The 12,556-nt window shown below is 29.7% G+C and overlaps 4 protein-coding genes across 5 annotated transcripts; 1 reads left to right on the forward strand and 3 right to left on the reverse strand.

The window, feature by feature from the left end:
* Positions 1-284: 284 nt before the first annotated feature.
* LOC145202325 (uncharacterized) lies at positions 285-6,931 on the reverse strand. Of its 2 annotated transcripts, none has more exons than XM_090082830.1 (2): positions 6,810-6,931; positions 285-2,125 (listed from the first exon to the last, which is right to left on the reverse strand). In XM_090082830.1, exon 2 carries the CDS (start codon positions 2,052-2,054, stop codon positions 738-740), a length of 1,317 nt encoding a protein of 438 aa, XP_089938956.1. In that variant the 5' UTR covers positions 2,055-2,125; positions 6,810-6,931; the 3' UTR covers positions 285-737. The 2 variants fall into 2 exon arrangements, with proteins under 2 accessions (XP_089938956.1, XP_089938957.1); XM_090082831.1 differs by lacking the exon at positions 6,810-6,931 and adding an exon at positions 6,532-6,546.
* Positions 2,670-4,593, forward strand: LOC145202326 (turripeptide OL11-like). Its single transcript, XM_090082846.1, has 3 exons — positions 2,670-2,830; positions 4,146-4,286; positions 4,509-4,593. The coding sequence occupies exons 1-3, from the start codon at positions 2,779-2,781 to the stop codon at positions 4,541-4,543; spliced, it is 228 nt and encodes a 75-aa protein (XP_089938972.1). The 5' UTR covers positions 2,670-2,778; the 3' UTR covers positions 4,544-4,593.
* Positions 6,932-7,772: 841 nt separating the features above from the next.
* Positions 7,773-9,496, reverse strand: LOC145180685 (uncharacterized). The gene is made up of 3 exons (XM_090082844.1): positions 9,360-9,496; positions 8,341-8,529; positions 7,773-8,233 (listed from the first exon to the last, which is right to left on the reverse strand). Exons 1-3 carry the CDS (start codon positions 9,423-9,425, stop codon positions 7,898-7,900), a joined length of 591 nt encoding a protein of 196 aa, XP_089938970.1. The 5' UTR covers positions 9,426-9,496; the 3' UTR covers positions 7,773-7,897.
* An 872-nt stretch (positions 9,497-10,368) lies between these two features.
* On the reverse strand, positions 10,369-12,308 carry LOC149891211 (uncharacterized). Its single transcript, XM_090082838.1, has 4 exons — positions 12,129-12,308; positions 11,633-11,902; positions 11,230-11,517; positions 10,369-11,097 (listed from the first exon to the last, which is right to left on the reverse strand). Exons 1-4 carry the CDS (start codon positions 12,181-12,183, stop codon positions 10,946-10,948), a joined length of 765 nt encoding a protein of 254 aa, XP_089938964.1. The 5' UTR covers positions 12,184-12,308; the 3' UTR covers positions 10,369-10,945.
* Between the last annotated feature and the right edge of the window lie 248 nt (positions 12,309-12,556).

Genomic DNA, 12,556 nt, shown 5'->3' on the forward strand with positions numbered 1-12,556 from the left:
CAGTATTTCCCCAATATTAGATACTCCTAATATACATATTTGATTGCTCAGGAAGTAATTTCAACGTTTATTTTGACCATTCGTAACAACGAAAGGGAAAATGATAAAATACAATAAAATTATTACTTTTCGGAAACTCTACGAAAAGTTTTTTTAATTTTCACTTGATTTTGTTAAAAATTTGAAAAAATGTATGGCGTTTTACTTTTAACTTTGTCACTTATGATTTTCAAATTTCTTGTAATTTCTTGTGATTTCTTGTGATTTCTTGTGATTTCTTGTGATTTCTTGTGATTTCTTGTGATTTCTTGTGATTTCTTGTGATTTCTTGTGATTTCTTGTGATTTTTTGCGATTTCTTGTAATTTTTTGCGATTTCTTTTGATTTTTTGTTATTAAATACTATTAATAGTAAAAAAATTAGCCCATTCCGTTACCGTTTGTTGATTTACAGGATAATTTAGCGTGGAACGAACTGTACAAAAGTTTGTTATTTTAGATCTGTTATATTTTAACTAACTGCTATTATTTTGTCTGAACAAATTTTGACATTAAATAATTTTACATAAAAGAGTAACAAATTTGTTCTGCGTTAACAAAATAAACTTAGAAAATTAGATATTTATATATACAAACAATATTCTATGTTCTATATTCATGTCTTGAGAAATGTGTGTTTCATTTTTAGTGATTCTGTTTAAAACTTACATAGAAAAAAACCAATCGCGGTGCAGAAACCTACCCCAGCATTACAGATGATATAAAAAATCCAGACTTTAATGACTTAATAATGAGATCGTGTCTCCCAGGTTTTACTTTAGTTGCGACCGCTGCTACTATACTACCGTATGCGTATTTTTCCGTTTCTATGATACGACTCAATTTATTGTCTATGAAAAAAATAGCTCCTCCAAAATTCGAATATGAGCCGATTAAGATCATCCATTCTTTTGATGGAAATTGCGAATGCGTTGGAACATTAATTTGGATGTGAAGCTCTTTGTTAGGTAATTTGGTGCGTAAGCCTTCTGTTTTGTCTTTTCTTATTATGAAACCGTGAGCTGTTGAAATGACGTAACCATCATTTCGAACGACTTTCAGAATTTTCTTTAAGTTGTATGGCGTTTGGCCATTACTTGGCAAGTTAAAGGTAAAGCAGAGTGGATCATTTGCAACTAACTCTGTTTTAGTAAAGACTGGTTTGAGCATTGGCTCTACAACAGCCGGTTCAAGATTTAAAGTTGCTGGTTGTACTAAAACTTCTTGAGATATTTTAGAAAGGATACCGTCAATAACCTGAATAAATAATTTGCGGATTAGATGAATAAGTAGAAATCCCATTTGCGCGTGACCAAGCAAACTAGGATGTGAAGAATCTTGAGCAAACAATTTATTAAACATTTTTTGCTCGTTTAATAGAAGCTTGCGGCAAATCAATTTTTTCCAGCTGATTGATGGAACATGATAATACCTAGATAAGTAGTTCGCCCCATCTGACTCTAGGTTGTTACACTCTAATTCTTTTCGATAATCTTTACCGCGAAAAAAATGTGCATAAATCAACGCTGGTTTCCGTTTTAAGCGCATAACACTCCTCGTTAATATCTCCAGAGGCAAAGTAGGCGGAACATCTCTATTATCAAATCTATGGTAGTCGTTAGCAGATAACTCCCAAATTACTAAGTCCGTTGCATTACCTTGAACATAGTTATCGAGGCAATAAGAATAAAAATCACTCCCTGTTGCACCTATTGCATAATTCTGAATAATCATTTTCGAACCGGTTAGGGGGGTTACTGTTTTATTCCAATAATCTTGTAATGCATAAAAAAAAATTTTATGTTCATTGTTATCTTTAAAAAGAGTTGCTCCTGCTGATATAGAGCCACCTAATATTGCTACATTCATATTTTCACCGTTTAACGATCGATAGAGAGCATTTTGCACTCGACTAGATGGCTGTCGTGGATATCGAATTGAACGATTAACTTCTAAATAGTGCAGCCCCAGCTGTTTCAATGTTAAGTAATGATCTTTGTAAATCCAGTCTTCCATAGGGTTATTTAAAAAATTGTCTTTTAACTTTTGCAGTGTCTCTTCAGTGATGGCTTCGACGTACGGAAACGCTATAATAAAAAAATAACAAGCGTTGTGTAGCACAATGAAGAGAGAAATCATGGCGCTAATTTAATCCATGTGTCAGTGAGTATAAATTAATACCAAGTTTGTTTTGTTTAAAACTTTTCAATCCAGCTGCGCTAAAAGCTACACGAAGAAGGTGAAATGCCGAAGAAGAAATACGTTTCGTAAAACGATAGACCGTTACTTAATTATGCGAACTTTTATCTTAAACAACCATGGTTTCGATAGGTTACATTTGTGAACAACCTAAATAACGCTTCGTAAAAAACTGTCTTCAAATGTGAAGTGAACCGATGCATTTTCGAGTTTTAGTGTGAAAAAATATACCAAGATTTTAGTTTAACTGAGTGAAAAAAAAAAAAAAAAAAATTTATGACGTTGAAAGTGAAAACTTAGATTAATATTTACAAAGTAAAACGAAACCCAAAGCATTCGAACTTTTTGTTTACAGAACAAAAAATTAAATCAATAAAAACAAAAACTTGACTTCGAATTTCTTGTTCAATATAAAATCATAGTAACTTAAAACGTTCTGAACATCTCTATTGGCTTAGTGCAGCTATGTAAACAAATAAAATAAAAAAATACAGCGATTCTAAAACGAGCACGAAATACGAAGTCTATTCGTACTATTATAATGAAATATCTGATCGCTTTTATTTTGCTCTTTGCATATTCTCAAGAAGAAGGTAAAAAGACCATTTGTTACGGTGATTCACAAATAATAAAGGACGATTTGATGGTTTTGATTTTTTTTTTTTTTTTAGATAAAAATTGTCCGGAAAATTATCATTTTTTCTATATTTTTTAATTATCATTTGATTTTCCGACATTTTTCCTATATATTTAAATATTTATTACATAGTTTCTTGATAAAAAAAAAAGATAAATATTAGATTAACTAGTTGAAAATTTATTGATTTTTTTAAAAATCAATAATTTTTTGGGATTTTGTGATTGGTGTTCTGATAATTTGAAAGAGGAAGGAGAGCCCCCCAAGTCAAGCTTTGCCCTTAATAGAGAGCTTACGATATGAAAACTGCAACGGCAACGGAGACGACGAAGGTCTGGATCGAGCGGTTGCGACTTGCAGTTGCGGTATTCCAATAAAATTAGTTACGAATTTCCGCTTCAAAGAAAAGAAAATACCTTGAAATAAACAAAAAAAAATTTAAAAATGGCTTCTTTAAGAAATGTTAGAAATAGTTTATTACTTGCATTAGAATCAAAATCATAGACGACGAGGAATTTTTACTACTGTACAAATTACATTTGTCTAAGAATCCAGATTTACTGTTTCGAAGTTATAAGCAATTTTGTTTAGAAATCATGTCTGATGATGAATGCAAAAGTGAATTTAGATTTCTACGTAGTGATATATATCGCTTACTCGATGTACTTCAACTTCCTCAAGAGTTTGTATGTTATAACGGGTTTAAAGTTACTCCGGTAGAAGCACTGTGTATTTTTTTAAAACGGTTTTCCTGCCCATGTAGACTACTCGATATGATACTCGATAGATATATATATTTATGTATTTATACTTATTTATATATCCTAAATTTGTATCAGAAATTAAATAATTACTTTGTTACACTTTTGGAGCAAGTACTACTTTGATCCATTTATAAGCCGTTTTCAGAAAACACGAATTTCAACGTTTTGACGTAGCGTAAAAAGTTTTAAAACGGCATTTCAGGGAATCCCATTCATTGCGCATGCCTACTGTCAAATATTTATCATAAAGTGTAGAAATTGCCGTTGCAGTTTTCTTATCGTAAGCTCTCAAATGTTGCAACGCAACGCGTTTCGTACAACAATTGATATTAGTTATCCTTATTTAAGATACAAGTCATGTTTGTTTAAGTTTTCTAAAAGTCATCTAATGGAAAAACATTACCAAACTTTAAAAAAAATCTAATTATTCAGAAAATTTTAAGAAAATTCATCAGATGAGATCCCCAAAAAGATAAAAAAATCAGTTTTAATTTTTTTTTTTTTTAGAGCGATGCAGCAAAGGATGCCCTTTTAACTATGAATTGATTTGTGCTTCAAATGGAAAAAGTTACGATAACAGATGCTTAATGGAAATTGATGCTTGTGAAACCCAATCAAATATTGAGTTTGTTCATCATGGATCTTGTGGTAAGTTTCTATTACATAAATAACAACAAAAACCACATAAAAACAACGACCACCACACGAATAACAACATATATAACAACGACCACTATGTAAATAACAATCACCGCAACAAAACTACATAGATAAAAATAAAGACCACATTAATAATAGTAAATTAACTAAAAAACTTTATTTAAATCTTGTTAACATTAAATTTTTAATTTTTTTTTTTTTTTCTTATAGAAAAAGAAATGAAGACGGAAAAAGAAGTTTCATAAGCAAAAATTTGTACTCAAATAAAAAAAATATATTATTAAATATTTGTAAACATTAATTTAAAGGTCAGATTATAGTTAAAAGTTATTTTAAAACTTCAACAAGTTTAAGAAATCGATAAAAGTTTAAAAAATCTATAACTGTTTTAATGCTATTCATAAAAAAAACTGCTGCAAACCTTTTTAGAATTTAATTTATCAACCGACAACAAACATTTTTCTAAAAACATTTGGTTTTATATTATAGATTTCACACAAATAGGCTTCAATTATCAATGATATTTTATGAAACGACCCTCAGATATAATAGCTTTGAGATTTATTTAAAAAAAACGCAAGTTTTTTAAACAAATGCGGCAGCAAGTTAGAACGGAAAATTGTTCTCATAAGTAAATAGAACGTTTAAAATTACCTTACAAATGGGAAAAAGTCAGAATGTTAATTTGTACCCGTATTACTTAGGGGGGGTGGATGTGGGAATTAGACAGAGTTGATTTTATTACATAAAATTAATCTGGTAAAAACATAAAATCTTCATAATAATTCCCGAAGGATGGATTTATCAGGGTTATGATATTTCAAGTTGGCCTTAGTAAAATCTAATTTCCCTCTAAATTTTTTTTTTAACTTTCTTTTTCTATCATATTATGGAGAGCTGTATATCAATACGCCACCATACAACAATTATTATTGGTACTTTAAACATTGTTATTTGTAATCCTAGGATATTTTTTAGATTTTAAAAGGACCTGGGTATACTGTCGCGAAGTTTTCTTATTAATTGCGGTGTGGTGGCTCTTATAGAAAAAAAGAAACTCAAATAAAAGCAAAGAATACAGATTATATAATGTATGGCCTGTATGTCTTGCGTTAGAAACTGCTGAGAGTACCAGCTGGGTAAAGCCATCTTGAAAAAAAAACCTTTAAATATTTTAGAAATTTAAAAATTTACATCCAATTTTTTGACATATAACACGTCATTGAAACAGGAGGTAGTGTAGTATTTCGAAAGCTTACATAGTATCACCACATCAATAATTAAGCATAGAAATATTAAAAAATAATGTTAAATATACCATTTAATATACTCTCGCTTTAATATACTTAGGCTTTAAAAATCGTTGACTTGTAAAAAATCTCGTATAATTCGATTTGTCGAAAATGAGCTTTTGGTTTATTCCTCACCGTTCTATAAAACTTATATAAGCATATTAAATCCTATCGGAACGACAATAGAACCGATGTTAAAAAATGCGCTTTTGACCGCAGGCCACCCGAGAATTAAATTGTTTTACGCGTGTTCTGTAAAAAATGTTAATTGGGACATACGAGGTTTTTATTATAGGCTGACGATAAATTGAAATTATTTATTAAAAATACGTATATTGTAATATGGCGTCAGATAGGAAGGTTTCATGAACTGACCGAGATAAATATATTTTAGAAGAAAAAAATGGTTTAGGCAAACTTTGTAAAAGTTTAAAAAAGAGCTATCGGTTTCTGAAAACTCCGAAATAATGAACCTGTTTTTTTCTGGGAAATCCTTTTTGTACGTTGGAGGGATTCATTGCTCCCTCCTCTTATTAGAACTCGAGAGGTCCCTTTCTTAAAGAAACCCCCGCCTATTATATTTTGAGACAAAATCCTTCGCCCTCATATCAATATCAATACATCAATATAAATATCAACCCCCAGTTTATTAGATTCAAGAATAAATTCCTACCCACCCTTTTTATTCCAAACCCCCCCCCCTTCCCTCAATCTTGTATAAAGCACGCGAGAGTACAACTTAATAGTTATACTTATATATATTTAACAATGAATTTAATAAATATATCAGAATATATATATATATATATATATATATATATATATATATATATGAAATAAATAAAACTTTATATAATAAAGGTATTTGATAAATATATTTGATAATACTCAACTAAAGATAAAAAGCCAACAACTACAATCCAGATTACGATAATGTCTACCTTAATATTCTGCACCAACGCATCAACAGCAAAGCGCTCAAGACTCCTTAATTTACTTTAAAAATCATGGGACGGTTTCCTTCGGAAAAGGGAGTTTTATGAGGCAGAAAAGTAAGAAGCACGACGATTAAGACAAGACGTCACTCAAAGATATACAAACGTAGACATATTTATACAGTCAAGTAAATAAAAGATAAGCTAAAATATAGAATCAAGAAACAAAAGTTAACAAAGTTCAAAAAAACCATAAAAACTCAAAAAACAAAATGTTTCCTCACCACAATTCACAATGGTGGTCGTTCCCAAAGTTTTATATTTTTTGCCATTTTTTATGGTTTTTACTTTGCACTTTGACTTAAAAAAATCAATGCTTGTGTATTGGATGGTTCATAGATTCAGCAGCTATTTGAAATAGAAAATTTTATTGAAACAATGTCAGAATTAGAAAAGAATGGTTGGTATTTAGACGTTATCAAGAGCATTCTTAGAAATACACGCGCAAAGAATTACATCGAAATTGTCCAGAAATAAAAACTGATTTAGTGGAGAAAAACTGAAGGTTAGAACTAAGCATCAGAGTCTCGGTAAGAAAAGTATCGTGTGGTCACTGGATCGGTCATTTTTTACGATACCCGTCCTACGATTCCAATGCAGAATACGCATTGGAATCGGAAGGATGGATTTTTCCGATACCAACTTCAGAGTGTTGTTGATGGTTGTATCGTACCTACGAGACTGATGCTTAGTTAAAAGAAATAAATTTTGCAAAAAAACGTGTTGGATCAACTTAACAAAAACTGAGCTTCTCAGTGTAATTAATTATTGACCAGTTAAAATGTGTTAGATGATTTAAGCTTTCAGTAATTATTTGAAAGTGCGTTTATTTTCCCACTTGTGTTCATTTATCTGGTTTATTAAGTGGAGTCGGCCACAATTTGTTATAAACGACATTTTATAACAATAATTTTCTATGGTTTTCATAATAACGCGATAAATTCATTGCGTGATTTTTTTATATTGTATGGTTTTGAGCACACTCAAGCATCTTTCTGTGCAAAGAAATTTAAAAATCACTTATGCAGTAAAGAGCACTTAATATCATCCTAAGAAAAAATAAGACATTTTTAAACTTTAAAATCCGTATTTCTCAAAAGTTGAGAACTGTATCATGTCTGTTTTTTTCCTGTTGTCGATAAAATTACTTTGTTGGCACATCACAACTAAATTGACTTTCTACCAAATTTAAGAACAAAATTTCTTTCTACAAAGTTTAAGAGAACAAACATAATTTTTAATCAAAGTAGACTCATCAAATGTTACATAAAAAGAAAGTTAATATAATCCAATCAGAACACGAATTTTTAAATTAAAATGATACCAAATTATTTTTTAGATCAATGGCTTGTACCGAATGACCGTTTTTACCATGACCGTGATACGCGGGATAACCGTTTGGTTGAAAGTTGTCCCCAAACGCATAAAAAACGTAGACTTTTGTTTCGAGCGAGGTCATGAAATCATCTCGATCACTCGCTTTTCGGCTGTATTTACAAAAAACTCCTCTATTCGTTTTCATTGTTAATGGGTTTAAAACGCGGCTTGAAGTAGCTTTAAAGCTAGGAGATTCATTTTTAGTCGCACTTAAACTTACTAAGTGAACAGCACCATTCTTATTAAGACATGCCTCGCCTTTTATGCCGCTCTAAAGTAAGAAAAGTTTTCATAAGCTACATTGTTTCTTTTTATATCTAGAAAAAAAAAAAAAAAAAAAAAAGCAAAACTGAAAGAAATTAGTTCCAGAACAGTTACCATTGCCTCTTTTTTAAGCTCTTTAGCTTGAGCAAAAGCAACCCATTTATGCTTGGATGAGAGAGTTATATCAAAAGAATCAAGGTTTTTTCTATAAATATACGTTATAAAGACGTCGCAATCGGCGCTTTTACAGTTGGCTGGTAGACGAAAACATCCCACAGATTTTCCACATGCATTGTCTGAAACCTTAATAACAAAAAAATAATAAAAGTAATGCATGATAGCCTCATATGGATTTGTAAAAGAATATTAAAATCTGTATCTTCAGTTCTCATTTCCCATTTTACATACATTTTCTAATAACTTTTTAAAAAGTTACATTTGTAAATATTATAAAATGACATTATTCAATTATATATTTAATTCTTTATTTTAATACTTTACGACATTTGTTTTGATAAATTTATAATAATTTTCTATATTACAAGCTGAATTGTTATTTTACTTAATTGCTCGGTAATGTATCAATTAAATTATCATTATCTTGTTGTAGTAAATATCAAAAGCTGCAAACCCTCAATTAATAGTTTATGTGCCACTAAATGAGTCATTAAATGGTCTTCATTTGATAAAACGTTTAAAAAGTCACTGAAACAACCTTGGTGTGACCTAACAAAGTCCTATGCTTTAAGAAAGTCCTAATTTAAGAAATCACAAATTTCGTATATATTAAAGAAACATTTGCGGAAAATAACTCTGTTGTTTTAACTAGATATCTAGTTAGATAAATAACTAAATTTTTTTCTAGCAAAGGACTTTGTTAGGTCACCCCACGGTAATTACTTGTTGGAGTGTCTGAATATTTCTCAAAAAATTTTCAAACAAAATAATCCAACAAATCACAAGAAATAAAAAAAAAAAAATCTATTTTACATAATGAAATTTTTATATTAAAGAAGCTTGTTGCACTTATTAAATGTCAATAGAGTTCAAAGGTCGAAATCTACCTAAATTCGACCTTTTTTTAATAGTGAACGGACGGTATGCAGAAGGTAATAGACCATATTAAAACTTACTTTATCGGCACAAAATGTACATTGGAAAAATGTCACAGCAAATACAACAGCAATCAAATGATTCATTTTCGTGTACAATATGTATCAGCGCTAAATAAGAAAAAATAGGGAAGTCTGGCTAATGTTAAAATTACAATGGTTGCAATAAAATTTTCTAACTGCAATAAATTAGGTTAATGTGTAATAAATTTTACAAATAATAGAATAATTTTCGTAGTTCAAAAGTCATTTAGATTTATTCAGGTGCTAATAATTTAAGAATAACAATAGATTTTAAACTACTAAACAAACTTATGAAGGTTTAAATAGTTTAAAACAAATGATTTTCCTCAGTGAATAAATTATCGATTTAAATTACCCCCCATCTCTAGTACAAACTTAAAAGTTCTTATGACTCAGAAATTTCCTTCTTCCCAAACAGCAAAAAGTTTAATAAAAACCAAATAACAAATCTCATCACTTACAAAGCTGTAACAAGCCACATCTACCTAAAAAAAGCGAATCTTATATACAGTTCAATTACACCGCAAAGTAATCAAAACACAACTCGCTTAAAACCACCAACTAAATATATGTGACCAATAGGAAGGGTGGGAATCAAATAAGACATGAACGCAACGTAGCATTGACTATTTAGCATTAGAAATAATAAGTTTACCTTCTGCAATTTTGTAGGCAATAATGCAGGCAAGTGCTTTTATTTTAATAGTAGTTTATGAAATTTTTCACTAAAATTTTTTACGAACATATATTCGTTGTTGCACTACTTTAATATTTTTATTAGTTTTAACTTTATCAAGTTCTTTTTTCTATGATTAAAATTTAATTTGATTGTTTGAGATTTGTTTGGTTGAATCAAAGTGACTGAAATTAATTTTTTTTCTCCCCCTTTAGTTTATCGAAATTAAGCACAGTTCCAAAAATACAAGCGCGGTTGCTTTATTTAAACTTTGGCGCGGTTGATTTAGGTTCAGCTCGTTAGTTATTGACCTGATCGTTATTATTACTATTTTTTTTTTTTTTTTACATTAGATTTAAATGTATGGTTTGATTTTGGATTGGGAAACTAATATAGTTAAAAAGGGAAACAAGTTAGGTTTGAGTCTAGTTTGAGTCAATATGGATATAAAGTATGGACATAAAGTATGGACATAAAGTATGGACATAAAGTATGGACATAAGTATGGACATAAAGTATGGACATAAAGTATGGACATAAAGTATGGACATAAAGTATGGACATAAAGTATGGACATAAGCAAATTCGTGCAGATCTTTAACATTAGATTGCTGAAATCAAAAGTAAACTTAAAAAAGTAAAAACCATCTTTTTATCAAAACAATTTACAAAAAAGTAAAAATAGGAATAGAAAAAAATAATTAAAAAATCTAATGTGTAATTTTACAATTTATAAAAAAAAAAACAAATCAAAAAGAAGGTGAAATAGGATTATTTTTTTAAAATAATTTTCATAAAATTTAAAAAAAAAGAAAAAGTTTATAAACTTGAATAGATAATTTTCTAAAACCTTATCTTGAAAGCAATTTTAAAAACCTGTCTTAAATTTAAATATAAAGCAACTTCTTTATAAATTGTTTTTGCATTGTTCCTTAGCCAGTTCACGCAAACCAATTTCTCTATGATGCACCCAAAATGCCAAAATGAGAAAGGATAGCAACAAGACGACATTGTCTTTATATCGCGAGCAAATGCACTTCCAAAAATCAAGAACTTGACCTTAAAACGAAAAAGATTTTTATTTTAAACAGAAAAAACAAAGTTATTTACATATGGAAATTTAGGCTGTCGCAAGTTTTTAAGAAATGCAGCAGGTTCTCATTTAAGTAAAACTCAAAATCAAACACTCACCAGTGAAGACAATGACTTCCACCTCAATTCTTGAAGAGCATTGATCTACTTTGTAAACGTATTCATAGAAACCTTCATGGTTCAGTGAAACGTGTTTAATTTTTAAAATGCTCCCATTAACGTTATTGCTTCCGTCAACATCGATAAGCTGCAAAGCACTTTTTTCATCCAATTTATTTCTGAAATTCCATTCAGATTTTCCATAAACGTTTGCCATTACTTCAATGGAGATGTTACTCCCTTTTTTCACATAGATTTTACTCGTTGTCCGAAGTTCCAATCGGGTATCTGTTTAACATAACAACGGATGCTTACACTTATAATGTGATCACGCATAAAGTTATTTAAGTGATCTTTTTTATCCTTTTCAACTCAAATTGAAAAATGTAAGTCTAATAGATACCTGGAACTACCAGCTCAAACAAAAATGTTTTTGTGTATTCAGATGACTGCAAAGTCAAGTTGTAAATCCCGCAGTCATTCAAGTTAACTCCAAATATTATCATAGAGCCATTTTCGTTAAACTGAACGCGTCTTTGTTGAAAGACTTGCTTTCCAGCTTTCGTCCAAATAACTTTTGATCCTTTTATAAATGATTCTAAGTGCAATTTGTTTAAGTCAAACAGCGCGTTGTCCCCCAGACAAGCAACTTGTCTATAATACCCTTGAATCGCTAAAAGTGAAATATATTTTATAAAAGTCTATATTGTATGGATGTATGTATATATATGTGTCTATATATATATATATATATATATATATATATATATATATATATATATATATATATATATATATATATATATATATATATATATATATATATATATATATATATATATATATATGCATGTAGATATTTATATCCGGCTGCTAAAAATGATTTAAAAAAATCATACTATTGCTAATGCTAAACCAGTAGCAAAATATATGATAAATATTGAAAAGCCACATAATCGCAGTTCTACCGACGAAGTTCCAAAACTTGAAAAAAAGTTCCAAAGAAGACAACACATTTTCAAAACATTAGTTTGACGTCATTTGTAAGTGAAATTGCTTCTTTGTAGGGACTTCACCCATGTGACTAAGTTACGTGCAACCTTAGCAGGAAGTTTTCAACGAGCTTTCAAGCACTGGAGATTTTTTGGTCTTTTAAGCTTTCAAGATCAGAGCTTTTAAGCTTTGGAGATTTTAACGTTTTTCAATTTTCTTCTTTCTTCGTGTGGTCTACTTGATGTCATTTACAGGAAACCGTTTTGCGAGGATTTTTTTCAGATGGTAAAGCCAATAATATATATTAACAAGATGTCTAACTTCACAAAAGTTC

The sequence above is a fragment of the Hydra viridissima genome, unplaced genomic scaffold (genome assembly GCF_058129835.1).
Source record: "Hydra viridissima isolate aposymbiotic clone 2 unplaced genomic scaffold, HvirCarnegie_v1 scaffold_3, whole genome shotgun sequence".
NCBI lineage: Eukaryota > Metazoa > Cnidaria > Hydrozoa > Anthoathecata > Hydridae > Hydra > Hydra viridissima.